This window comes from Lissotriton helveticus, chromosome 8 (genome assembly GCF_964261635.1).
Source record: "Lissotriton helveticus chromosome 8, aLisHel1.1, whole genome shotgun sequence".
In the NCBI taxonomy this organism is placed as follows: domain Eukaryota; kingdom Metazoa; phylum Chordata; class Amphibia; order Caudata; family Salamandridae; genus Lissotriton; species Lissotriton helveticus.
This window is the reverse complement of record NC_136069.1, coordinates 1,672,679,699-1,672,705,626: the sequence shown is the minus strand read 5'-3', so window position 1 is coordinate 1,672,705,626 and position 25,928 is coordinate 1,672,679,699. Positions and strand designations below refer to the sequence as shown.

At 48.1% G+C, this 25,928-nt stretch overlaps 1 protein-coding gene across 7 annotated transcripts in view; it reads right to left on the bottom strand.

Annotated features, from left to right (window-relative positions):
- Positions 1–25,928, bottom strand: part of LOC144773616 (transient receptor potential cation channel subfamily M member 2-like) — a 4,189,411-nt gene that overhangs the window by 763,277 nt on the left and 3,400,206 nt on the right. For all 7 annotated transcript variants that reach the window (XR_013600029.1, XR_013600030.1, XM_078658762.1 and 4 more), the window contains one exon: positions 25,065–25,146. Coding sequence is in view for 5 of the 7 variants with exons in the window: in XM_078658762.1 (XP_078514888.1) it covers positions 25,065–25,146 (82 nt within the window). In the remaining 2 variants the exon portion in view is untranslated. The remainder of the gene's footprint in view (positions 1–25,064; positions 25,147–25,928) is intronic.

Sequence of the window (25,928 nt, the reverse complement as noted above, 5' to 3'; positions counted from 1 at the left end):
ACAACTGACCTAACTGTCACCCCTGAGGCATGATGGGAAGCTAGGAGTCATGGCTGTCTTAAAGGCACAGTGCCAGTTTATTCTGAGTGTTTATGTGGGTTAGCTTTTCTGCTTTATGCACTGAGTTTTCTACAATGCAGCCTGTGTGCTGACAATGTTTTTCATTCTTCCTTGCAGGATTATCTCTCTACTGTGAAATAAAGCAGTTTTTAAAGGTTTTCTTTCTCTCCGCTTTATTAGAATGTATTTGAGTGCAAATAAATTATTTTGTAACATTGTTCAGCATGAATGTACAAGGCTGCATTGTGTGTTTTTATATATATATGGATATATATATAGAGCTACATATATGGTTTTCACATATATGTGATATGTTTTCCGGGGTCCCGCACATGGGCAGGCATATTAATGTGCTTATGACTATTGATGAGGATCCCCTGGAAGAGAACTACAGGCCTGCCATTGCAGCCTGCGTAAGCGGGTGCCAGCACCACTCACAACGGTTATAAGTTTTCTTATATCTGAGGTCACTACAATTAAAACCTAAAAGTCACCCCTAAGTCAGGCCTTTTAATCCTGAAGGTAGGGCGCTTGATTCTAAGTGTGAGGGTGCTCCTGCATGAGCAGTGCACCCCTACAACCGTCGGAGTCCATTCTCCCAGGTTGTAATTGCATCAGCCATTATAACAAATAGACTGGCCATGCGTCATTAGGCGATGACCATCTTTAAACTGGCTGTAACGAACCCTGTCATGTTTGGAATCAAACATGTTGGAATTAAATCATACCCCCACACCGTAAACAATGTGGGAGGTATGATTTCATGCACTGTAAAGCTCCTCCAGGAGGCCCTCAGTGCTCCCAGTACCAGTCTTCAAGAACCATACAGCAAGCTAGACCTGCTGCTGACCAGAGACATGTTTCTGTCCTCCTGCTGCTGATGGAATCTTGAGCAGGGGAAGCCAGAACAATAGATATCCTGCCACAGGGAGGTGTGACCACCTCCTAGACAGGGTCTAGTGTATTGGGGTACGATGGGGGCACTTGCCAGTGCCACTGAGACAACTTGAAGGGCTCATTTGGGGCCCTCCTTGCATAAACCAGTTCAGACCAGCTCAGGGAGCCATTGGCTCAAGCTGTGGCGCAAACCTGGACAAAGGATATGTGAGTATCCTTCCCACTGTCCAGCCTCTCCTCTGGGAGGGACCCCTGAACCTTCCCAACCCATTCCCAAGGATACTTAAGGGGTTACCTGTGGGTGGGTCCTTAGATTCATTGTGGGACAAGATTCAGATTGTTCACCACTTCATCTTCAACCGTCTAGACACTCTGGACAGCGCTGGACTTCGCTTTGGGAACTAAGACTGCAATGTGGACGATTCCTGCTGCTTCTGGTCCCGTTGTCCTGCTGGTCTTCTGCAACATCTGTGCCGGTGCTCCATACAGGTTCTTCACCAGGCCTGTGGACATCCAAGAATCTCCCTTGGAGTGAAGGAGTCACTCCTCTGTATCTGCAGACACTGCAACACAGCTGACTGGTCTGCTGATCCTGGGCTCCCACAGACTCCGAAAGGCTCAGCAACACAGGTGGTGGCTCTGCAACTCCCTGGAGGCCTGCAATGTCTTCATATCGAGGTTGAGACCAGTATCCCTAGTCGGAACCACTGGAACAGAACCTGTGTGCACTTTGTCGACTTGCCGTTACCTAGGCTTTTTGATCTCTCCTTCAGACATCTTTGGGCTACAAGAAGCTCCACCTCAAGCAGCTCCTGTAGCCAATATCTTTACTCTAGCCGCTTCCTCTGCATTGTGGGTATTCTTCATTGGTAAGCTTCTCAAGGCCCTCTTGCGCCTACTGTGCCTTCGGCCCATGGGTCCTGTTGGGGGTCTTTTGAGTTTTCAGTGGGCTCCCCTGCTACCTGGGGGCCTGCGCTGACTTACCTGCTCATGGTGAGTTCATTGGACCTTGCTGATCCTGACACTGCACCTTTTTCATCGACTATGTTGCTTGCTGCTGCCAAGGCTTGTTGGTACCCCTGCCAAACACTGACCCTCTGGCTCTCGATGTGGGAAAGATTGTGACCAGCTCCTGGTCTTCTACGGCATCACCTGGTCTGCACAGCTGCAACTACAAGGACACCATCAACCTCTCCTGCATCTCCGACATCGGTGGGCATTTGTCCTCCATGCCTCCTGGTCACTGCTGAGTGGCACCTCTTTGCTTGCAGGTACCTCTCCTCTTTGATCCACCTTTGGGTTCCAATTGACTCCTTCATCTTCACCTCCAGCGGCATATTTCCTGAAGTCCTCCATTTTGGGCTACATCGGTTTCTGACGTCACTTGACACCTAGGCACCCAGCTTCCCTGGAGTAGGTATCCTGGTTCCTGGGGTATACACGGGTGGGGTGACTCCCCTTCTATCTTCCACAGGGTTTCATTGGAGTCTACAGGGAAGGGTCCTTCTTCTTTAAAAATGCAATAGTGACTTACCTATTGACTAACAAATAGCAAGCACAACTTCCATAGCGTTTCTAGATACTCACCTAGGGGTGTTCCTTGTGTCCCCAGCTTTTCTACGTATTATGGGTCCATTCTTGACTTGAGCCGTGGTTCGCATTCCACTATGTTAGTATATGGTTTGGTCTCCCCCTGGAGACCACTGAGTATTTGTGCTGGTTATGTGTTCTTTTTCCTAAGTATTGTGTGTATTGTTTTAATATCTCTGGGTAGAAGATAATACATTGTGGTAGTGAGTGTTTGTAATAAAATACTTATTTCTCTAACTACACTGTGTGATTCTTTTTCACTTAACCTATACCATAAGACTACGTACTAGTAAAACAAGCTGCTTTACGCTCCTTCTGGATTAAGTCTGAAGGCTGCTCTCCACAACTACCACTTAGAGAGCTTCCTAAGATTGTCTAAGACCGTTAAAATCACCATAAGGGTTGTCTGGATTTGTGAAGGGTGCTACACTTACATAAGTGAGCACCATATAGCAAGCCAGCCTCTCACACATGGGTACAATCACAATTAGAACTGAGTGTCCTGCATTCAGGCTTGAAAGGCCTGCCTTAAGGGTGACTTATATGTTTAAAGTGCAGTGACCTCAGATACAAGGAAACATATATGAGGTGAGTGGTGCTAGCACCAGCTTACACAGGCTGCAATGGCAGGCCTGATGTCACAATTTGAGTGGTCTCCCATGGGTGGCATAATGCACAAGTTACTACTTGTGTAACGATATATCTGTAAGAGACATTAGTTAGTATTAGATTCCTTACCTTAGAATATCCCCAGGCGTCAGACTGGATCCGGAAACTTTTGCGTAGCCGTACCCTTGCGCGTCGGTAGGCATCGTCTGCGGCTCCGCGTCCGTCGTCGGCGTCGTGGGCGCCGTGATGACGTCGTCGGAGTACTTAGACGCCGCCTCCGCGTGCTGACGTCAGTTCTTAGACACAGCTTTTCCGCGCCAGAACGCAGAGCCATGTCAAAAAACCAACACTGGTGCCAATGAAACTAGGGCCCTGAAGGGGACAACCCTAACCCTAGATATTGGTTCGCAGAACGGGGAGGATGGGTAGGTCGGTAAGGAATCTAATACTAACTAATGTCTCTTACAGATATATCGTTACACAAGTAGTAACTTGTGCATCTGAAAGAGACACGTTAGTATTAGATTCCTTACCTTAGAATAGATACCCCAGCAATACCAACCCCGGTGGTGGGTCTATGAACCAATAATCACACCAGAAAGTCCTGGAGGACGGAACGGCCAAAGAAGCCATCCCTCCGGACTTGACTGTCCAGGCAGTAGTGTCTTGCAAACGTGTGCAGCGATGCCCACGTAGCTGCCTGACAGATATCCTGTAAGGGCACACTCCTGCCCAGGGCAGTGGTAGTCGCCGTGGCTCGGGTGGAATGAGCCCGCAATCCAGCAGGGGGCTCCTTCCTAGCCAAGGAGTAGCATGCCTGGATACACAAGATGATCCACCGGGAGATGGTCCTCTTGTGCACCGCTTTCCCCTTCTTAGCGCCCACGTAACAAAGAGTTGGTCATCCACCCGGAACTGGCGTGTGCGATCCAGATAAAATGAGAGCGCTTGTTTTGGGTCCAGACGGTGGAGCCGCTCTTCCTCTTTAGAGGGATGCGGTGGCGGAAAGAAGGTTGGCAAGGTGATAGACTGCCCGATGTGGAAGGCCGTGACAACCTTGGGCAGGAAAGAAGGTTTGGTACGAAGCACCACTTTGTCCGGATGGACAGAAAGGAAAGGTGGAGTACAAGAAAGAGTCTGGAGCTCACTCACTCTCCTGGCAGAGGTGATGGCAACCAGGAAAGCAGTCTTCAAAGTCAGAAGGCGAAGAGGGCAGTTGTGAAGTGGCTCAAAGGGAGCGCACATCAGAAATGTTAGAACCAGGTTCAAGTCCCACTGAGGCATCACAAACGGAACAGGGGGAAATGTGTGAGTGATGCCTTTAAGAAATCTGTTTACAATAGGGGACTTGAACAAAGAAGGCTGATCAGGTAGCCTGAGAAAGGCTGAAAGGGCAGAAAGGTAGCCCTTGATAGTGCCCAGAGCAGAGCCCTGCTGGGCAAGGGAAAGAAGGAAGAGAAGAACCTCAGAAAGAGGGGCAGAAAGAGGATCCACAGCCTTTGCTGTGCACCATGCCACAAATCTGTTCCACCTGCAGGCGTATACCGACTTTGTGGAGGGACGCCTGGCTGCCAGAATGATGTTACAGACTTCAGGAGGCAAGTCAAATGGCCTCAACTGTCGCCGCTCAATCTCCAAGCATGGAGGTGGAGACTGGACAGGTTCGGGTGGAGGACCGTCCCCTGCTGCTGCGACAGAAGGTCCTCCTGAAGAGGCAGACGAACCGGGGGATCGACTGACATATTGAGTAGCTCTGGATACCAGTACCTTCTCGCCCAGTCCGGAGCCACAAGAATGACTTGGGCCCGGTCGCGCCTGATCTGTTGGCGTTTGCCAGCGGGTAATTTTTTTCTGTTGATATTTGCTCTACCTGGGGATAGGGGTCCCACCGTCCTCTTACCTGCACTTAAAGGATTAGCGCACCGCCGCTTTGGCGGGTCCGGGTCCCGAGGGTGGCTCACTTCATCACCATCAGGCGCCATCTTAGATTGGGGCATCGGCGCTTTTGGCGGGCGCCATCTTTGAGCGTACTGACGCTCGCTCCGGTCCAGGGGACGCCTATTTAAAGTCGTCCTCTCCGCGCAGCGGGAACGCGCAGTGGGACGCCGTCGCTTAGCCGGAGTCGTGCCTGAGTCCTGCCCGTCTGCGCCCGTCTGCGCTAAGGATGCGCAGGACTCGGGCCTGGCCCCTGCTGGCGTTTTGTGCGGGCTGCCACTTCTGCTATGTTGGTGTATTCCAGCGATAGTCTGCGGGACTTGGGACGTCGGACTGCAAGTTGCAGTCTTCCTCCGTTACATCCATTAGCTGGCCTCTACCACTGTGCCGGATGCCGGTGGTCTCTGGATCGTTCTACCTCCATCGTTTCTAGACACACGGTGGCGGACTTTCGTAGCAACCATCCTGAGCATGCCCTCCGCATCTTCAGTCTTAATGCCAGGTCTCTGGTGCTTCATTATCAGGCCGTATTCGACCTGTTACAGGAAGAAGGCCCGGACATCGTGGCCATCACTGAGACATGGCTGAAAGACGACGATGCGGCCATTATCAACTTGGCATTCCCCTCTGACTATACAGTCTTTACCCTTAATCGGTCCACTAGGGGAGGGGGTATTGCTCTTGCTACTCGATCCAGCTTCACCTGCAGCTGGTCGGCTCTGACCATTGCGGGATGTGAAAGTGCGGTGTTTAAGATTCTTGTCACCCCACATTTTTCACTCACAGGGATGGTGGTTTATCGCCCCCCAGGGAGCGAGGTGGCGTTTCGCGCTGCTTTCCCTGATGTGGTTAGCTCCTTGGTGGTAGGCTGTCCCAATTTCTCTATCTTGGGGGACCTCAACCTCCATTTTGATAGACCTAACATCCCCTCGGTCAGTGGCATTCTCGCGGATCTGGAGGCCCTTCAGCTGACGCAACTGGTTCAACAGCCCACTCACACCGGTGGTCATACGATAGATCCCTTCTTCACAAACTTGGCAGACGCTTCTGTCACTGCCGTCTAACCCCTTGGCTGGACAGACCACTCTTTGGTTGCCATCAGTACCCCCTTGCCGGGAAGGATTATTATCCCCTCCGCTAAACTGGTCGTAAGGCGGCACTGGAGTAAGTTACGGTTGGAGGATTTGCACCGCGTCCTCGCTGCAGAGCCATTAGATCCTTTTGTAACTGTTGATTCAGGCTACGATGGGTTCTGCGCTTGGATCTCCAAGGCACTAGACGCGCTTATTCCTCTTACCGCCTGCAAGTTCAGATCTAGGGATTCTAGCCCGTGGTACGATGGCGCCCTACGCGCACTCAAGGGTAACTGTAGGCGTGCAGAGAGGGCTTGGCGGAAGGCGTATGATAAAAAAGCTATCTATCTCGCCTCCGTCAAATTTTACCACCGGGCTGTTTGCCGAGCTCGGGCAATTTACTATACTGCCGAAGTTGGCAACAGCTCTAACCCCTCTAAAACGATTTTTAAACTGATGAAGGATCTATTAGCCAAACGCCCCGGTGCCCCGACGACTGGCTCCACCGCGCACTGTGAGGCCCTTGCTGGGTTCTTTCAGGACAAGGTCCAAAACATCTACAAGACCTTTCCATCTACAGGGCCCCCAGTCGAGTCCCCGATCAACATCTATGGAGATATCGCCTTGCACGCGCTGCCCCTGTTGACATCTGAAGGGTTTGACATCTTGGCGAAGCAGGTTAAATCTGGGTCCCCCGCTGACCCGCTTAGTTCGACTCTTTTCAGAGATCAGTCGTTTGCGGGTCGGACCGTGGTGCACACCTTGATCAACATCTCGTTGGAGTCTGGCACGGTTCCCCCTTAGCTGGAAACGGGCGGTGGTTTCTCCCATCTTAAAGAAACCCTCACTGGACCCAGATAAGCCCGAAAATTATCGACCCATCTCCCTGCTCCCTTGGCCTACCAAAGTAAAGTAAAGTAAAGTAAAGTCCACATTTGTAAAGCGCACAATCACCCGTAAGGGTCTCTAGGCGCTGGGGGGCCGTCGGGAAGATTAAGCGAGCTATTGCCCAGAGTCACATGGTGCTGGGCTAACCTGCCGCCGGAGCCGGGGATCGAACCCTGATCCCCAGATTCCAGCGTCAGTCGCCCTGGCCGCGGCGCCACACCTCTTCTGGAGGCCCATGTCAACAAAGTTCTTTCGGCCCACCTCATCCAGGCTAACATCTTGGACCCCACCCAGAACGGCTTCCGTGCTGGCCACAGCACGGAGACCGCCCTTCTCTCCATGGCGGAACATCTTCGCACAGTGATGGATGCGGGGCAGACTGCGGCGCTCGTTTTATTAGATCTGAGCGCCGCGTTTGATACTGTGTCCCATCCCATCCTGTTGCATCGCCTAGAGGAGATCGGGCTGGGTGGCACTGCCCTCCAGTGGTTTCGCTCCTTCCTGGACGATCGTTTCTTTAGCGTTGCTTTGCCACCGTTCCAGTCCCAATTCCATCCTCTGAGACAGGGGGTCCCGCAAGGCTCCTCGCTGAGCCCCACACTGTTCAATCTGTACGTGAGACCGCTGGCTGAGATCGTCAAGCAATGGGACATGACCCTGGTCTCGTATGCTGACGACACTCAGCTAGCGGTTACGATCAGCGGGGATGCGGACCGGGACGCCCCCAGGTTTCAGAGTGGTCTTAGGGCGGTGGCAAGCTGGATGAAGAACAACTGTCTCCAGCTCAACGCAAAGAAAACAGAGATCATGATCGTCGGTAGGAAGGCGGAACTTTGGGGGGACAAGTGGCGGCCCGTTGAACTGGGGCCGGTCCCCCGCCCGGTCACTGAACTAAAGAATTTGGGAGTTTGGATGGATCCTGCTCTTAGTTTTGTGGGCCATTCGAAGAAAATCACGGCCCGCTGTTTTGGCATCTTGCGGTCGCTGCATCCCATTCTGAAGTTCTTTGACCATGGCACCAGGCAGCTGATAGTCCAGGCCACTGTGCTATCTCGCCTGGACTATGCAAGCTCTCTCCTGGTAGGGACCAATGTGGCTGAGACTATCCGCCTCCAACGCGTGCAGAACGCCGCGGCGAGAGCCATTGTTGGCTTACCTCGAACGAGCTCTGTTTCTGGTGTCCTGAGATCGCTGCACTGGCTGCCCATCAAGTCACGTATCCAGTTTAAGGTGCTGTGTCTGGCGTTTAAGATCTTGAGGGGTGGAGGTCCACCTATACTTGCGGATCTTCTGTCTTGGTATGTTCCCTCCCGCTCTCTGAGATCTGGAGGCCAAGCTCTCGCCGTGATCCCTCGATACAGGCTGTGTCGGGTTGGCGGCCGATCCTTCCGGGTCAGGGCAGCCGAGCTTTGGAACTCCCTCCCTATGGAACTGCGGCTATTAGATGACCTCTTAGCTTTTCGCAAAGCTCTGAAAACTTTTCTCTTTTAAATCCCCTCCTGTTTTTATGTGTTGTGTTTTTGGTAATGGCTGCACATTTCCTGCCATGCGCCAGGATGCCCCTTAGCTGGGGCAGCTGTGCGCAATACAAATGTGCGTAACATAACATAACATAACATCTTCTTCAGCACTCTGGGCAGAAGTGGTATAGGCGGAAAGGCGTACAACAGACCGCAACTCCACTCGCGACGAAAAGCGTCTCCGAGCGAGTGCCGCCTTCCTTGGAAATTCCAACGCGCAGAACAGATGACATTGCGCGTTCTCATCGGTGGCGAATAGATCTAACCAAGGCTCTCCCCATCGCTGAAAGAGGCCTTGCGCCACGTCCAAGTTCAGACGCCATTCGTGATCCATCATGCACCGACGGCTGAGCTCGTCCGCCCTGGCGTTCAGAGAACCCGCCAGGTGTTGAGCCACCAGGGTCACGCCCTGACGTTCCAGCCATTGCCAAAAGCGCAGAGCCTCCTGGCAAAGGGTCCACGACCCCACCCCGCCCTGTTTGTTGCAGTACCACATGGCGGTGGTGTTGTCCGTGAACACCTGCACTACACTTCCCCAAACAGAGGGTGTCATGTATTCCTATAGGTCCTGAATCGATCCCCCTATTCCTGACCCTATTCTAGTTAAACAAACCAACAAGTTAACTAGCAGTCAGCCCATGAGGCAGAAAACCCCCATGATGCAGATACCGTTATCTGACGCAGTCACACTACGGCACAGGAACGTGTTATCTGATTAGGTCATAACACTTGCGATCTAATTAGACAAGCGATATTCCTCCAGCCCCTGATAAGGCATACGGAGTTCTCATAACAAATCAAACCTATGACAACCTGGGCAAAACCCTGCGGCCATTGTTTTGATTTCACCGAGAACTTTAGTAAAAGAATGTGCTAACGAGCAAGTCGTATGACATCTTTATTGACGTATCTATGTCCATCCTTACGTCAATCTCGGCACCTTAAAGGTATAAATATTACCGATCTTGCCATATGCAAACACACGCGTGGTGACGAGACGGAGCAGCCATACTTGCCGATGCGAAGAGCAGAGCAGACCCCGCTGGCGCAGCCCCGCCTTTCTGACGCGCTGAGAGACGCGCTGCTTTCTCCTGCCGAGAATCCAGCACCGGCGTTTCCGGGTAGCCCTCGCAGGCAGCCTGGAATATCGAGACCAGAGAGAGAGATACCATTCCTCATTCATCCTAAATTCCAGGTACAGAACTGAATAACCCCTCACAGAGAATTCTTTAGTTATTCACTTGGCAAAAACAAACTTAACTTAAACTGTAACTATCTATTCCCGCCCACGTATTAGACTTAGGTCAGGTACACGGGGTAGGAGTATCTAGAAACACCAGTTGAGTACGTTTAGTCAAATGTATATGTGTATATAATATATTTTATTCATTTTAAAACATCTTATGGCTTAGAAACCATATCAATGTTTTTACAGTATTATTTTATACTATTGCTTTTAATGTATGCACTTTACTTAACTATAAGTATTGCAATAATATCGATCCATTTCTCTTGTATGAGAAAAGAGACTGATCAATAAATAACACCTTTTTATTGAACACGCCCGTCTCTTCCTTTTCTCTACATTCTGATGAGACTAAGAATGCACGTACTGACTGAGTAAAATAATTTGCCTTTTGTTCACACGACTCTCGAGATTGACTCTTGATTAGGGGAGAGCAAAGTTGTCATGTTCTATGGTTGTCAGAAACTAAATCCCTTCTTGTCTAATCAGGGAAGTTAATTCCTCCTTGAACATTCGAGAAAGTTTCTAGTGAACTCTGAGCTACGCTGGCAAACCCAAAACTTTAAGTCTAGTATCGACAGTAGTAGACCTAGTTAACGTCTGGCCTAGGCCTTTACTGCTGTAGGTATTATTCCAATGCGCAGAGCCTATTGGGAAGATAGGAACTACACTACATGGCGCCCAACACGTTTGAAAAGGGCGATAAAACTAACGTAAGACATTTAGAGTAACTCAGTCGTGCTTTCTCACTCAGACCCCTTTTCCCAAATACTCCAAAGACGTCTGGAGTGGGTGAAAGGTTATATCCGCCAGACCTCGCAGGAGGGAACTCCTATGTAAGGTTCTTGGTATAGTCAACGTTGAAGGATAAACAGTTCCAAAATATTGTGCATCTAATCTTTGTTTCCATAAGAAACCTGATCTGCAAACAAACAAAATAACCATCCTGTCGGTAAAATGACAGACAGTGATGAAGAAAGAGAGGCAGTTAGATTAGCAGCTGACATAGCAGAAGCTGATACTGCACTACAAAATGCAGACCCGGATATAATACTCATCCCGGTCATTAAAAGAAAATCTATAACCTTGAAACTTATAGAAAATGGACTGACACCTAGAGGTGGCACAGTCATATTCGTAATTGAGGCACACGAATATCGGCAGACAGAGGTATACTATTCATGGATACATTTTCCAGCAGCAAATGCTGTAACAAAGTACTTCCACTATTACAAAATAGAGGAACCTCCTAATGAGTACACTCCTTTCGAGGAGGTGGAAGTACCACTCAAATTCCAAGAGCATTTGCTCTTATTTGATGGCGCCCTAAAACATAATAATCACATCACCAGGCTCGGTCCTTTAGGTAGACCAGGAGCAACGTGGCCGGTCCTAGCCGGATACACACCACATCCAGACATCAATGGGATGTCTGCAGCAGAGCTGTTAACACAGCTAAAACAATTAATAAAAATTCATAGACAATTAGTTCAGTATGTGATGCGGACTTCAACAATTCAGCCAGCGATTAAACTTCCACAGCTGACCCCTCACCAGGGGAACACAAATAAAATTACACCACAGAACATCCAATCCTGCCTAGGTAAAGTACCGGCTAAACGGGAACAAATACCATTCTGGTTGGCACAGAAAATTACCCAAATAGAGGCGGTGTTTCCTGACACCACCCCGCTAGAAAAACACAGGATTCTGACTATCTGTCTCCCAATGGGAATCGCACCACACATAGAGGACTGTGACACTTGGGGTACAGTCTTTGCTTCCATCTACACAAAAACGCACGGTGTTCCATCCATTTCGGTGATACCAGATGTGCTAAAACAAATTCAAGACGAATACGGTCCAGAACCCGCTTTAACTCTTGGTATGAAATTACTGAAAGACTTCAAGCAGGTCTCGGCTATATTATTAGCCAACATAAAAGGTGAAGCAGCCAACGTGGCGATCCGCCAGAGGTTAAAAGAGACAGATATAGCAGACCTACCAGCTGAAATTGCCAGAATCATAGAAAAATCCTATGAGGAACTAGGTAGAGATAGTTTAGGTGGAATACCAGTAAAACCGCAACTGATTGAAAGTCCAGAAAAAATATTTTTTAATAATAATTCACCAAAAAAGAACTGGGATGGAAACAAACAATCCAATCCTAAAGAAAAGAAATTCCAGTCCAGAGGAAGGTCTCCTAGGCGAAGAGAGAAATCTCCGAACCAAAGACACAGGTCACCCCAGAGTGACCCCTCTGGGAAAAGATATAACCTTAGAAATAGGGATAATATAAAAAAACCTGATAGATATCAAGACATTGATACGCGTTCCTCTCAATCTTTTCAGACTTCCTCGCAGAAATCGGAAAGAAAAGGACGATCAGAACAAAGAGAAGAGCACGCCAAGTCCAAAGACAAGGAACCTGCTCAACTAAAAAAGAAATTACAATTTCCAAAAAAGAAGGTAGCCAGTATCAAGGTAGTTAACAATGCCGAGAATACTGAGGACACAACTGAAAAACGGAGAGTGGGCTCAGACAATGCTAGACAGCGCAGCAGAAGTGAGCATAGCTCGCAAAGTCCTTATGAATCATCTGGAGACAGTGGACACGAATGAATATCTTCAAGTGGAAACTGCAGACACCAGGGTTAGCAAACCTCACAAGATATACGAGATAACATTACGTATAGAGGGAGATAAGACTAGGAAAATAAGGGGACTATTTTGGGATAACCTCTCCAAGGGTTATGACATCCTTCTAGCTGAAAAAGACTGGCCACCAGAGTTTGTCAGGGAGTGCCCTCATGGCGAAGAAGTAATTATGCCTGCCTTCTCAAATCAAATTCCAATTCATAAAAAATACACACTTGCTAGAAAGTGGGCAGTGGCTCTAGCACCTGCTTTATATAAAAATCATGTAGGATGGGATGAGGATTCTCCTCCTCACAAAATCCAGTTAAAATCACAACCTACTGCACAAAGGCACTACCCAATTAAGCAAGAAGCTAAAAAACAGGTAAATGAAATACTAGATCAGCTAGAATACCAGGGGGTGATTGAAACTTGCACCTCACAAATGAACAATCCTTTGTTTCCGGTCTCCAAACCAGACAATTCATATCGTCTAGTTTTGGATTACCGACACCTTAACACATGTTGCAAAACTTTTGCAGTGCAAAACTCACACAGTGCTGCACTAATGAATAACATAGTGCGCAAAAAATACAAAACAACCTTAGACATCTCTAATGAATTCTTTGTCAAAACATAGCACCAGAGAGCAGATATTTAACTGCATTCTCAGTAAATGGCACTCAAAAACAATTCTGTCGGTTAGCCCAGGGGTACAAGAACAGTCCGGGGGTATTCTCAGCGAGAGTAACAGAATTACTACAACTATATGATGATGAAGCATTATCTTATGTCGATGACATTTACTTAACAGATGATGACTTGGAGACTCACTTGAAGAGAGTGAACACCATAATACTTGGGTTCGCAGCAGAGGGTTACAAATTCAATTTTAAAAAATCCAGAATTGCCCATCTAACAGTCTTATACGTAGGATATGAATTATCAAGTATAGCCTGGTTGACAATTTTCTAAGAACTAGAAGAATTGAAAAATCTAGTATATGAAGAAACATATCCTCTGCCAATCGACATTCTGCCTTTACGACATTACGCCTGTGTAATCTATACAGACGGACATGCTCAACCCTCCGTTTGGGGAGAACACGCATACAACCCCACATGTGAGATTACAAAAGAAGTGTGGCGCGGAGGTAAACTAAAACCTCTATTAACAAAGACACACTCAGTAGAAAGTAATTCAGAACAACAAACTGAAATATTAGCTTTAAAAATGGCGCTAGATAATGCGGATCGCGAATTCCCGACACTTATAGTGTCAGATTCATATTACTGCGTCAAATCATATAACAGCGATTTGCAGACATGGATTCAAAAAGGTTACAAAGATGACACAGATGCACCAATAAAGCAGAAACTGCTCTGGGAACAAATAGCTCTTTTACAAAAAGAACTACCAAAGACCCACGTGACTCACTCACTGAGTCATCAGCGTGATGGCGTTCACGTTGTAGGGAATTCATTGGCTGAAACAGCCGCAGCCGCAGCCACTAAATCGGCTCCCGTAGTTCGAAAAAAGCGTACATTAAAATACATTGACGGTGAAACAGTGCTGGCAGTGAAAACGTCATCAAAAGGCGACTGCTCAGCGTTACCGATCAACTATCCACTCAATTATACATACATAATCGATGCAAACTCCGTCCCTTTTGCTCGAATCCCTGGAGTGGGGGATAGGGTGATTCCAAACATGGACAGGAGAAACTTGTTAATCGCAGACGCACATATGGGCGAGGGTCTCAGACACCTTTAACTAAAAGATTCTCTGGAAGAATTACAATCAAGGTACTGGTGGTCAGGCATGAGCCTGCGTCATACCATGTTTGTAAAAAACTGCCCAAACTGCAACAGAGATCGCAGTGGGGAAAGAAACAGTTTAATACCTCGTCGTTCTACTCCAGAAAAAATCAGGAGTAAAAAGGAAGGGTTGCGATTAACATATAAAGGCTAGTTCCACTTATAATGTAGATCACCAGCACTCGGCTGACGTCCGGACTGTTATACAAAGATTTGCGAGTCTAAATGGCATATACGCTAAGAGCATGCTACGTTTGACCATTGTCTCCACTCTAGCCCTCAAGCCTGAGGGGAAACATGACCAAATGAGCATAGCCCAGCGGGAATCTTCTCACTTCCTTCCTGAGGGTACGGGATGGTGTAAAGAAAAAACCAAGGCATAAAGCAATCTATAGCGGAAAGGATATTAGGTTCGGGAGCTGGGTGGGTCAAACATCTAATAAGTGTCCAACGTAGTCTCAATAACTTGCCAAGAAATTCTCTGAAGGGATTCAGTGCGTACGAATTATTATTTGGAACTAGGATGATGATCTCTGACATTGATAGTCAGACTTCAGTGGTGAAAGAAAAAACCTTTGATATCAAAGACCGTTTGGCTATTTTGCAGGACTTAAACAAAACAAGAAAAGACCTGAGCAACATAAAGTTGAAACAACAGCCAACAACCACTGAAGAACCACCACCTGTCCCAGCAAGACCTGTCTGGATTCCAAAAGTCGGGGATCTAGTCAGGGAAAAGATCGCGGTAAAGAAGGAATTTGGGCCTTCTTACAGAAAAGCAGTTCCTGTCTTGTCTGTCAACGGGACAAGATCAGTTGTACTACCGCCACTTGCTGGTAAAAAGGAGAACCGAGTTGTATCCATCGACCTGGTAAAACCACAACATGTGGCCGATAACAAACAGTAGGCCAAGTGGACTCCCAATAAGTAGCAGAACACCAAGGTTTGCTACCAGTACAGAGGTCCTAACGAAGAGGCTCATCACATTTGAAACGCCTACAGAAGAACAACAAGGACTATGCAACAATGCAATAGAACTAAGACCTCTGAATACCCAAATAAAAACATTTAGCAGAGACACACCAATCTATAATGAAGTACCAAGTGAAAATGCAAGAAACAGAAATCCTGAACCAATTGGACCAATTGACAGAACTGCATCCGGCTACTTCATTAACTTCGATGATTCCTCTGAGGGCTTCAGCGAATCAAAGACACAGCCATCATCAAAAACCTTTAAAGACAAAGCTAAGGAACTTTTGAGACAACTGAAAGAAACATATCTGATTTCTCCATGGATTGAATTTTGGGTGGGTTTTGGTGCATTTATCCTCATACTTTGGCTCATCATGGTACTTACTTTGGGACGCTTCATTGAGGGAAAATATGCTAAAATGGACACAGCAAGTCAGAAAATCAACTTGATCCTCAAACCACACACATCTTCACACGTCGAGAAAAGAGAACTTTCTTCAGCCAACTTCACAGCCAATCCGATACCTGGTGGGGTAGCCTGGGACAACACTGACTATGAAATTTATGGTCCGGTCGAGATCCTGAAATATCCACACCAAATTAAGATCTCATTGAGTGACTTTGCAAAACCAAACTCATTTGCTGATGATTGGGACTTCGAAAGCATTAATAATATGATGTCTGACTTAGTAATGTCTGCTAAATTTACCAAACATGATTATTTGCAGGGTTCTACAAATTATGACAGTATGTATTGCTATAACCACTATGGTATCCACTTTTTACATAGATCTGCACAACCTAGAAACGTTTTAAATTATAATCAATGGGAACATTGTGCAACACCTCCAAAAGGGAGCTCAAGAACCGTTTACGACAAATATTCATATTTTTCAGGTTTTAACACAAGTAATGCTGAAACATTTTATTTTAAATTGTCGGACAAGACAGGAACCAAAACCATGATAACCAACACAAAATTGTTATATTCAGACTCATTTTTTGAACAAATGAATACTTTTGGATTTGATTATTGGGACAAAAATGTTGAATTGAAAAGTGTTTGGGGTACAAAAGAATGGCAAGTACAGGGTATAGAAGCTTTGTTTAGAGCCTGCATGATCCCAGAACAAATGATATTTTTAAATGACACTGTTCAACAGACCACCTGTCTTGGCTTAGCCAAAATCAAAGATTTAAATAAACAGTCTATTCCAAAGCCAATAATGTTTAGCAATAACTCTGATACAGATGAAGAGATAGACGTAAACCATATATTAAACCAAAACAGAACACATCCTGATTGGAAACAGTGGTTGATCTGGCCCACAGATACTAATAACTGTCAATACAGATTCCTGAACAAAACACAGGGGTTCAAAATGACCAGGCCAGACCCTAGATATCCTCAAAGACATCACCCAGGGATAATAACCACCTACAGTGTGGGCAAATTATGCCTTCAATGGCTACAAACTTCCACACTGGCAGAAATTAAGCAACACCTAACTTTACTTACTGATGGTGCTGACTTGCGTGATTTCACTTTGGGACCACGCAAACAGCGTCAAAAGCGTTTCATAGCAGCCTCTGTATATGCAGCATACAATGAGGCCTGGAAGGTTACTCAAATTGAAACAGCAGAGAGAATACGGGAAATTGACCGTATTAATTTGGAAAAATCACTTTCTGTAGTGGACAATGGGTTAATGACTCTGTCCTCCAGAATTTTTTCTTTGGACAGCTTTGTGTCGTCAGCAATCGATATATTATCGCAAGACTTACTGCTATTACAACACGGTCAGTCACAATTGCGTTCTATTGTACAGCTTGGCTGGACGTTACAAAATCTGCGTTCAGGCTATGTGCCTTGGCGTTTAATCAACACAACGCACTATTCCAAATCTTTAACCTTACTGATAGACAAATCAGTATGGCGCAAAAGGGTGCTGATTATACAATCTTGAGCATTGAAAAACTAGAAAGATTACCAATGACAATGTCAGAACGACCTGTCAATGAATGGATAATACATGGGATAATAAATATTCCAATCTCAACCTTCAGGTTTCAATACTGCCAAAAATATATACAGGCTGGCATGTACGAGAAATTGGGAAAGGGGTACCTTAAAACAACATGGAACCTGCCCTATTCACATGCATGTGTCAGTAATAAAGGACAGAAAGTGTTTCTTAGTGGCAACAATTGTGCGATGTCACTGAGTGGCACACTTCTGTGTAACGGAATTAGTTTGCATGGAGCCTGTGAAGGGAATTCATACAACCTTTCATGTCACCAGCAAGGCGCACCTGCAACAGAAATAGAACCATTCTTTCAAAGACTCTATAATGGGAGTTACATTCTTATTGTAGACCGCAGATGTTGTAGTCTTATGCCTGGGACTCCTTATCTAGTAACTACTACTGCGAAGGTCAAGTGCTGTGGACGCGCATTGTTCCCCAGCTCCTTCCCAGACAGGGAGGCAAGGGCATGGCCCGATTTGAAAATTACTTCTATTCGAATAGATACTTTAAGCAGAATGAAAACAGTCCTTCTTCAGACGCCTACCAGGCTCTCGTCATCAAAAGAAACGTATGATCTACAAGTCGCAAGGACGACTGCAGAGATACATACATTATTATCAACTAATTCCCCCGTACATTTCGCGGAAATCCTGAATGAAATCTTAAATATTTCTGATACCAATGGGGTCTCAAAGGTATTTAAGACAGTATTTTCGATGGCATTAACACCATTCAAAGCCATACTGGGTATTTTTCCAGATTTCGTCCATTCGATTTTTGGCGGACTGATCCTGGGACTAATTGCAGGAATCCTATTCTTAGTCCTTATTTTTCGATATGGCAACCCATGTCACAGACAAAACTCTTGCGACAAGGGAAGAAACAATCCTAGCCATTGGATACCGGGACCGGATATCAAAAATCCTGGGACTCTCCCGGCTTAGAGACCTGAACATGACTTGGTTTCTATCATTTCGACCAATGTGGCAAAGATGTGTTTTACCTGTATTGAGGTGTCTGCTATGCGGAGAAGAATGCGTGTTAGACACCTGTCTGATGCTACAATCGGGTGCGCCGATGGATGCAGAAACATTGTTGAGCCCGATCAAGGTTCATGCTTTGTGCTGCCCTCAAAGGCTACCAATCCTGATGACGGCATTCGTGGAAGCTTCACCACTACGATTGATGGGTAGTGAAGTTCAAGATGAAAGCAGCATCAAACAGGTACGACCTTCTGTCAGTAATGCAAATCAGAATGTCAATGGAGACAATCATGCGCAAGAATGCATGATTACACCTATTTCCGAGTTAGTGGAACTTTCCCAGGAAGCTGTTGACAGTTTTTTCGAAAGCCTAAATGATATGATGTTCTCACCCGAACAGAAATAGAGACTTTTGAGCAAGCTCGCACACAGCGTTCCCTGAATTCGGCCTTCAACTTTAAAAATAAAGTCACATGAACATTTTCGCTCCAGTTCACGGACAGCAGTTTTTCCAGCAGCCCCAAATATTTTTGCATATTTTTCGGGACACTATCTTCTGCTTAAAGTAAGAACTATTCTTAGAGAACTAAGGTTTCTAAATTTTAGATAGCTTATAGACATTAGCTGCCCGCTGGCATGTTCATAAAGATATTTTATTCTGTGATGGAATGGTCTCGAAACTTTTTTCTGTAAGAAACCATTTCATGTGTAATTCTCATATACCAAATAAGCAATAATGTATACAAATGCGATTACTTTGGCATTTTTCTACAGCTTGAGTGCATACCATATATATATGTCTGCAATTTTTTTCAGTATATTTGAAAATTTCAAAATGCATTTATGTATTTTGGGGTGGTAAGGTATACACACTACTCTATAGTATGTTGTACTATGTTATACTATGCCTAGATTAGTAAATATGTCCATAGTTAGCGTGGAGTGGGTGTCATGTATTCCTATAGGTCCTGAATCAATCCCCCTATTCCTGACCCTATTCTAGTTAAACAAACCAACAAGTTAACTAGCAGTCAGCCCATGAGGCAGAAAACCCCCATGATGCAGATACCGTTATCTGACGCAGTCACACTACGGCACAGGAACGTGTTATCTGATTAGGTCATAACACTTGCGATCTAATTAGACAAGCGATATTCCTCCAGCCCCTGATAAGGCATACGGAGTTCTCATAACAAATCAAACCTATGACAACCTGGGCAAAACCCTGCGGCCATTGTTTTGATTTCACCGAGAACTTTAGTAAAAGAATGTGCTAACGAGCAAGTCGTATGACATCTTTATTGACGTATCTATGTCCATCCTTACGTCAATCTCGTCAATCTCGGCACCTTAAAGGTATAAATATTACCGATCTTGCCATATGCAAACACACGCGTGGTGACGAGACGGAGCAGCCATACTTGCCGATGCGAAGAGCAGAGCAGACCCCGCTGGCGCAGCCCCGCCTTTCTGACGCGCTGAGAGACGCGCTGCTTTCTCCTGCCGAGAATCCAGCACCGGCGTTTCCGGGTAGCCCTCGCAGGCAGCCTGGAATATCGAGACCAGAGAGAGAGATACCATTCCTCATTCATCCTAAATTCCAGGTACAGAACTGAATAACCCCTCACAGAGAATTCTTTAGTTATTCACTTGGCAAAAACAAACTTAACTTAAACTGTAACTATCTATTCCCGCCCACGTATTAGACTTAGGTCAGGTACACGGGGTAGGCGTATCTAGAAACACCAGTTGAGTACGTTTAGTCAAATGTATATGTGTATATAATATATTTTATTAATTTTAAAACATCTTATGGCTTAGAAACCATATCAATGTTTTTACAGTATTATTTTATACTATTGCTTTTAATGTATGCACTTTACTTAACTATAAGTATTGCAATAATATCGATCCATTTCTCTTGTATGAGAAAAGAGACTGATCAATAAATAACACCTTTTTATTGAACACGCCCGTCTCTTCCTTTTCTCTACATTCTGATGAGACTAAGAATGCACGTACTGACTGAGTAAAATAATTTGCCTTTTGTTCACACGACTCTCGAGATTGACTCTTGATTAGGGGAGAGCAAAGTTGTCATGTTCTATGATTGTCAGAAACTAAATCCCTTCTTGTCTAATCAGGGAAGTTAATTCCTCCTTGAACATTCGAGAAAGTTTCTAGTGAACTCTGAGCTACGCTGGCAAACCCAAAACTTTAAGTCTAGTATCGACAGTAGTAGACCTAGTTAACGTCTGGCCTAGGCCTTTACTGCTGTAGGTATTATTCCAATGCGCAGAGCCTATTGGGAAGATAGGAACTACACTACAAGGGGAGGAATGCCTTCAGTGCTAGACGAATTGCCCGGAGCTCCAACAGGTTGATGTGGAGCCTGGTCTCCGCCGGAGACCAGAGGCCTCTGATCTCCGCCTCTCCCATGTGGCCTCCCCAGCCCTGGAGGGACGCGTCCGTCACAACTACGTGCTCCGGTTGGGGAAGGGAGAGGGATCTGCCGCTGACCCAATCGCGGTCCATGAGCCACCACTGCAGCTGTCTCGCAGTGCCCTCCGAGATCAGGACATGGTCGGAAAGGTTGCCTTGGTGCTGGGCCCACTGAAACTTCAGGTCCCACTGCAGAGCCCGCATCCGCCACCTGGCGTGATGCACCAGTAGGATGCAGGAGGCCATCAGCCCCAGAAGCCGCAGCGTCAACCTGACCGAGACCCGGGATAACGGCTGAAAGATGGGAATCAGAGCCTGGATATCCCGGACCCGCTGCTCGGGTAGATAAACACGAAACTGCGCCGAGTCCAGAACCGCTCCGATGAAGAGGAGCTTCTGAGAGGGGCACAGGTGTGACTTCGGCACATTGATGGAGAACCCCAGCTGGTGCAGGAGATCCGCCGTAGTCTGGAGGTGGCTGACGACTGTCTGGGGCGAGCCCGCCTTCAACAGCCAGTCGTCGAGGTAGGGGAAGACTGAAACCCCTAGCCTGCGCAGATGAGCTGCGACCACCGCCATCACCTTTGTGAACACCCGTGGGGCGCTGGTAAGGCCGAAGGGGAGCACGGTAAGCTGAAAGTGCTCGTGGCCAACCGTGAACCGCAGGTAGCGCCGGTGGGCCGGCAGGACGGGGATGTGGAAATAAGCGTCCTGCAAGTCCAACGCTACCATCCAGTCTCCTGGATCCAGGGCAGCCAAGACCTGAGCCAGTGTCAGCATCTTGAACTTCTCCTTCCGGAGGAAGCCGTTGACGTTCCGTAGATCCAAGATAGGGCGTAGGCCCCCTTTGCCCTTCTTGGGTACCAGGAAGTAGTGGGAGTAGCAACCACGTCCTACTTCTGGCCCAGGAACGCGCTCGATGGCCCCCTTGGCCAAGAGGGCCGTAACTTCCTCCTGCAGAAGTCGCAAGTGATCCCCCGATACACGGTGGTTCTGCGGTGGCATGGCTGGAGGAGTCGCCTCGAAGGGGAGGGAGTAGCCCCTTCGGATGATTTGCAGCACCCACCTGTCCGAAGTGACAGTGCGCCAGTGGAGGTGGTGATGGCGAACCCTGCCCCCCACTGGCGTCACATGGGCCTGAAAAAACGGACTAGGAGGGTTTTGAGGTGGATGCTGCAGGGGAAGGTGTGGACTGACCTCGCCGTTGACCCCTACCGCCTGGACGGCGGTTACCACGGCCGCCACCGCGTTGGGTATTGCCCTGCGGAGGGTGGCTAGCAGCACGTGTGGGCGCACCCCTTCCGTGGCCACGAAAGGAGTGATAAGCAGCCGATTGCTGGCGCGGGGCCGAGAGGCCCAAGGACTTGGCCGTAGCCCTGGAGTCCTTAAAGCGCTCGAGCGCATGGTCTGCTTTGTCGCCAAAGAGGCGACGGCCATCGAATGGCATGTCCATAAGTGTGTTCTGGACATCTGCTGAAAAGTTGGCGGACCTCAGCCAGGCGTGGCGTCTGACCGCCACCGTCGTTGCCATCGCTCTGCCTAGCGAGTCGCTGGTATCCATCCCACACCTAATAGAGTACTTTGCTGCGTCCCGGCCCTCCACAAGGGCTTGGCCGAGTTTGGCCCGTACCTCCAACGGACACTCTGGCTGCACTTCCGCGACCGCGACCGTATCCCACAGAGAGTGGGTCTAACGGCCCAAGAGGCATGCGGTGTTGGAAGACCGCAGACCCAGACTGATGGAAGAGAAAATTTTCTTTCCATACTGTTCATACCTCTTAGATTCCCTGTCCGGTGGAGCGGGAATTGGAGGCCTGGATGACCAGGCTCTCGGGGGTGGGGTGGGAGGACAGGAAACATGGGTCGCCCGGGGCTGGGCGGTGGTGCCTGGCCACGTTCCTATCTACGGGCGAACCCGTAGCGGGCTTGGACCAAGTGCCCAGAAGAACGTCAGTCAAGGCCTCATTAAAAGGCAGCAGAGGCTCGGTCGAGCATGTCTGCGGTTTAAGGACCTCAGTGAGGAGATTAGTCCTCACGGCAGCGACGGGGAGCTCAAGGCCCAAGGCCTTGGCAGCCCTCATCAGCACCACACTATAAGTTGCCCCCTCCTCCGAAGCCATGGTAGGAGGGAACACAAAACCAGTATCTGGAGAAGTGTCCAGGCCACTGGCCTCCCCAAGATCTCCTGCCCAGTCCTCATGAGACTGACACTCCCTGGTCAGAGGGTCTTCAGACCCCTCCCAGTCCTCCTCATCACCCATTTCCTGAAATTCAGGGTACTCAACCAATGGGGCCTGTTCATAAAAGTGAAATTAACCAAACGACGTCTGGAGCGGCGCCCATCAGGGCCGTCCCGACGGCTGAACAGGAATGGGGACAGGACCGGAGCCGCCGCCGCCCGGAGCCGGCGCTGGAGGCGAAACCTGAGGGTCCGACGCCGGGGAGGTCGTCAGATCCACCGGCGACGAACCAGATCCCGAAGGAGGACCAGCGGCATCCTGCGGCGCCGGGCCCGAAGGCGCCGGCGGCGTCGGAACAACTGGACCCCTCGGCGGCGTCAGGGCCGAAGCACCCGACGGCGGCGGGGCCGGAGCCGCAACCCGCTAGTGTTCCCAGATGGGTCCGCTGGGCCCGGAGGCGCCGCGGAGCCCGTCGGAGGAGAGAGTTTCCTCATGGCCATGAGGAAGCGCTCGATCTCCTCCTGCGTCGCGTTCAGCCCAGGGACCGGAGGGTTTGGAGCCAAACGCGGCGCCCGCGACTCCGACGGAGCCGTGTGGGTGGTGTCACCCGATCCCCCGGCCGCATTGCGCGAGCGTCAGGGGGAGTCCGAGGAGCGATGACGCCGCTTGGACTTCTTGTGCCTCTTACCTGACGACGACTTCGACCCGGAGGAATGCGGCCTACTCTCGGAGCTGTGGTGGCTCCGAGCCCGCGACCTGTCCCTCGACCTCCCATGTGATTGGGACCTCTCGCGGCGCGGGACCGACTGTCGGAGTTCGAGGCGCCTACGGGACCGCTCCCACCTGGCTTTCGAAGAGAGGGCCCGACAGTCGGAGCAAGCCTTGTCGTCATGGTCGATGCCCAAACACGACAAACACAAGCGGTGAGGATCCGTGACCGACATCAGGCGGTCGCAATCGTCACAATGCTTGAAGCCGGGCATCCCTAAGGCACCGATTCGGAGTCGAGAGACTTCGAAATAGTGATCAAAAAGGATCAATAAGTTAGTCAAAAATTGACTAGGGTTACTGCTTTTTCCCGGATCTGCGCTTGCTGGCGCGGAAAAAAGAAGAACTGACGTCAGCACGCGGAGGCGGCGTCTAAGTATTCCGACGACGTCATCACGGCGCCCACGACGCCGACGACAGACGCGGAGCTGCAGACAACGCCTACCGACGCGCAAGGGTACTGCTACGCAAACGTTTCCGGATCCAGTCTGACGCCTGGGGATATTCTAAGGTAAGGAATCTAATACTAACGTGTCTCTTTCAGATACATACTTCAGCCCATGGCGCACCCCTGGTTTACCTTTACCCTGGGTACCTTAATACTATGGAATTCCAAGGGTACATCAGTAGCCAATCTGGGGTGTACCTAAGAACTTACTATGTAAAATGTATTGGGGAATTACAGAGACTGGGGTCCTGATTAGCAGGATCCCAGTCAGACTAGTCAGAAAAACATAAAGACACCAGCAAAAAAACAGGAGCGACCATGACAGCAGATCCTACTTCCCTACAGGTGCCGCTCACTCAAATGTTTTTGGATCCAGCCTGATGACTGGGACATTCTAAAGTAAGGAATCTGCAGCTAGAAGTCACTATCAGATTTACATTTTATTTCTGAAAACCAAGGATGTTAGAGATTGATAGCGCTGTCTTACTTAAAGCATCTTTGATCAACCAAAGCACCTGTCCATTAATCCCTACCCTCAGATCTACCCCAGTTATCCAAGTACTTATTGCCTCATCAGCTCTCACCAAAACTTAAAAAAATGTTCTGTGCAAAGTTGCTGACGGTGTAGTTCTTCTCCGGATCTGTGCTGGTTGGCACAGAAAGAAAAGAACTTACGTCAGTGCATCTGAGTGGTGCCTATATTGGTGCAGTGGACGTAACTTCCGGCTGACCAACGACACAGGCATCGCCGAACGACACCACCTACCAGGGCACAAGAGCACTGCTCCCGAAAAATCTTCCAGATCTATTTTGACACCTGGGGAAATTCTACCGTAAGGAATCTGCAGCTACAAGTCTCTATCAGATAAGCCTAGTGGAAATAGGGCATGATTAGTTCAACTCAACCAACCCCAAAATCATCAACTGATAAATATGAAATTATTATGAAAAACAACCAGGGCACATTACCTGCTCTTCTTGCAGCATCAGCCTCTGTTCTATTGCTCTGACATTCTTCGCTAGTTCAGATAGTTGGGCAACTGCATCAACCCTAGAAAGAAAGAAGAGAGAATGAGTAACCAGAGCCCAAGGGGCTAACAACATTCCAACCCAAGAGAGAATGAAAAGGGAAAGAATATGCCCTGTCATAACCACAGTTCCAATCCTAAGGAGAAGAAGGAACATACTTTGAAGATAGCAACGGCAACCAATACCACAACCACTTTGACAAATCTGTAGAAAAGAAAGAGGTAAACAAAAGCATTGCCATAAAGGCGTACTACTCTGTCAAGGGAAATATCCTTTACAACGCAACTTTTACCACGCAATGCTTTTACATCGCAACTTTTACAACGCAAACCATTACAACGCATTGCGCTGGGGGGCGCTCTAGGATAGGGAATAGATTTAATTTACTATCCAACACCTTCCCTACTATCCACGAGGACTGGAGTTGGAATAGTAAATTAAACTATTCACTATCCAGCACCCAAAAGCGCTATGCGTTGGAAAGGCATGCGTTGTAAAACTTGCGATGTAAAAGCATGCGTGGTAAAAGCATGCGTTGTAATGTCATACATCCCTCTGTCAACCTTACAGAGAAGGAAAAAGTGAATGGTAAGCAATGTCGTACCCCCTTCTGGAACCTTAAAAAGAAGAAAGAGGTTAAGCTAAAGCAATGTCATAACCACTCTTCCAACCAGAAAGGAAGAGAAGGGAGAAGGAGGCTGGCTCAGTGTATGGTGCATGCTTATGTAAGTGTAGCACCCTGCACTAATCCAGACAACTCTTATGATGATTTTAGCGGTCTTAGACAATCTTAGAAAGCTCTCT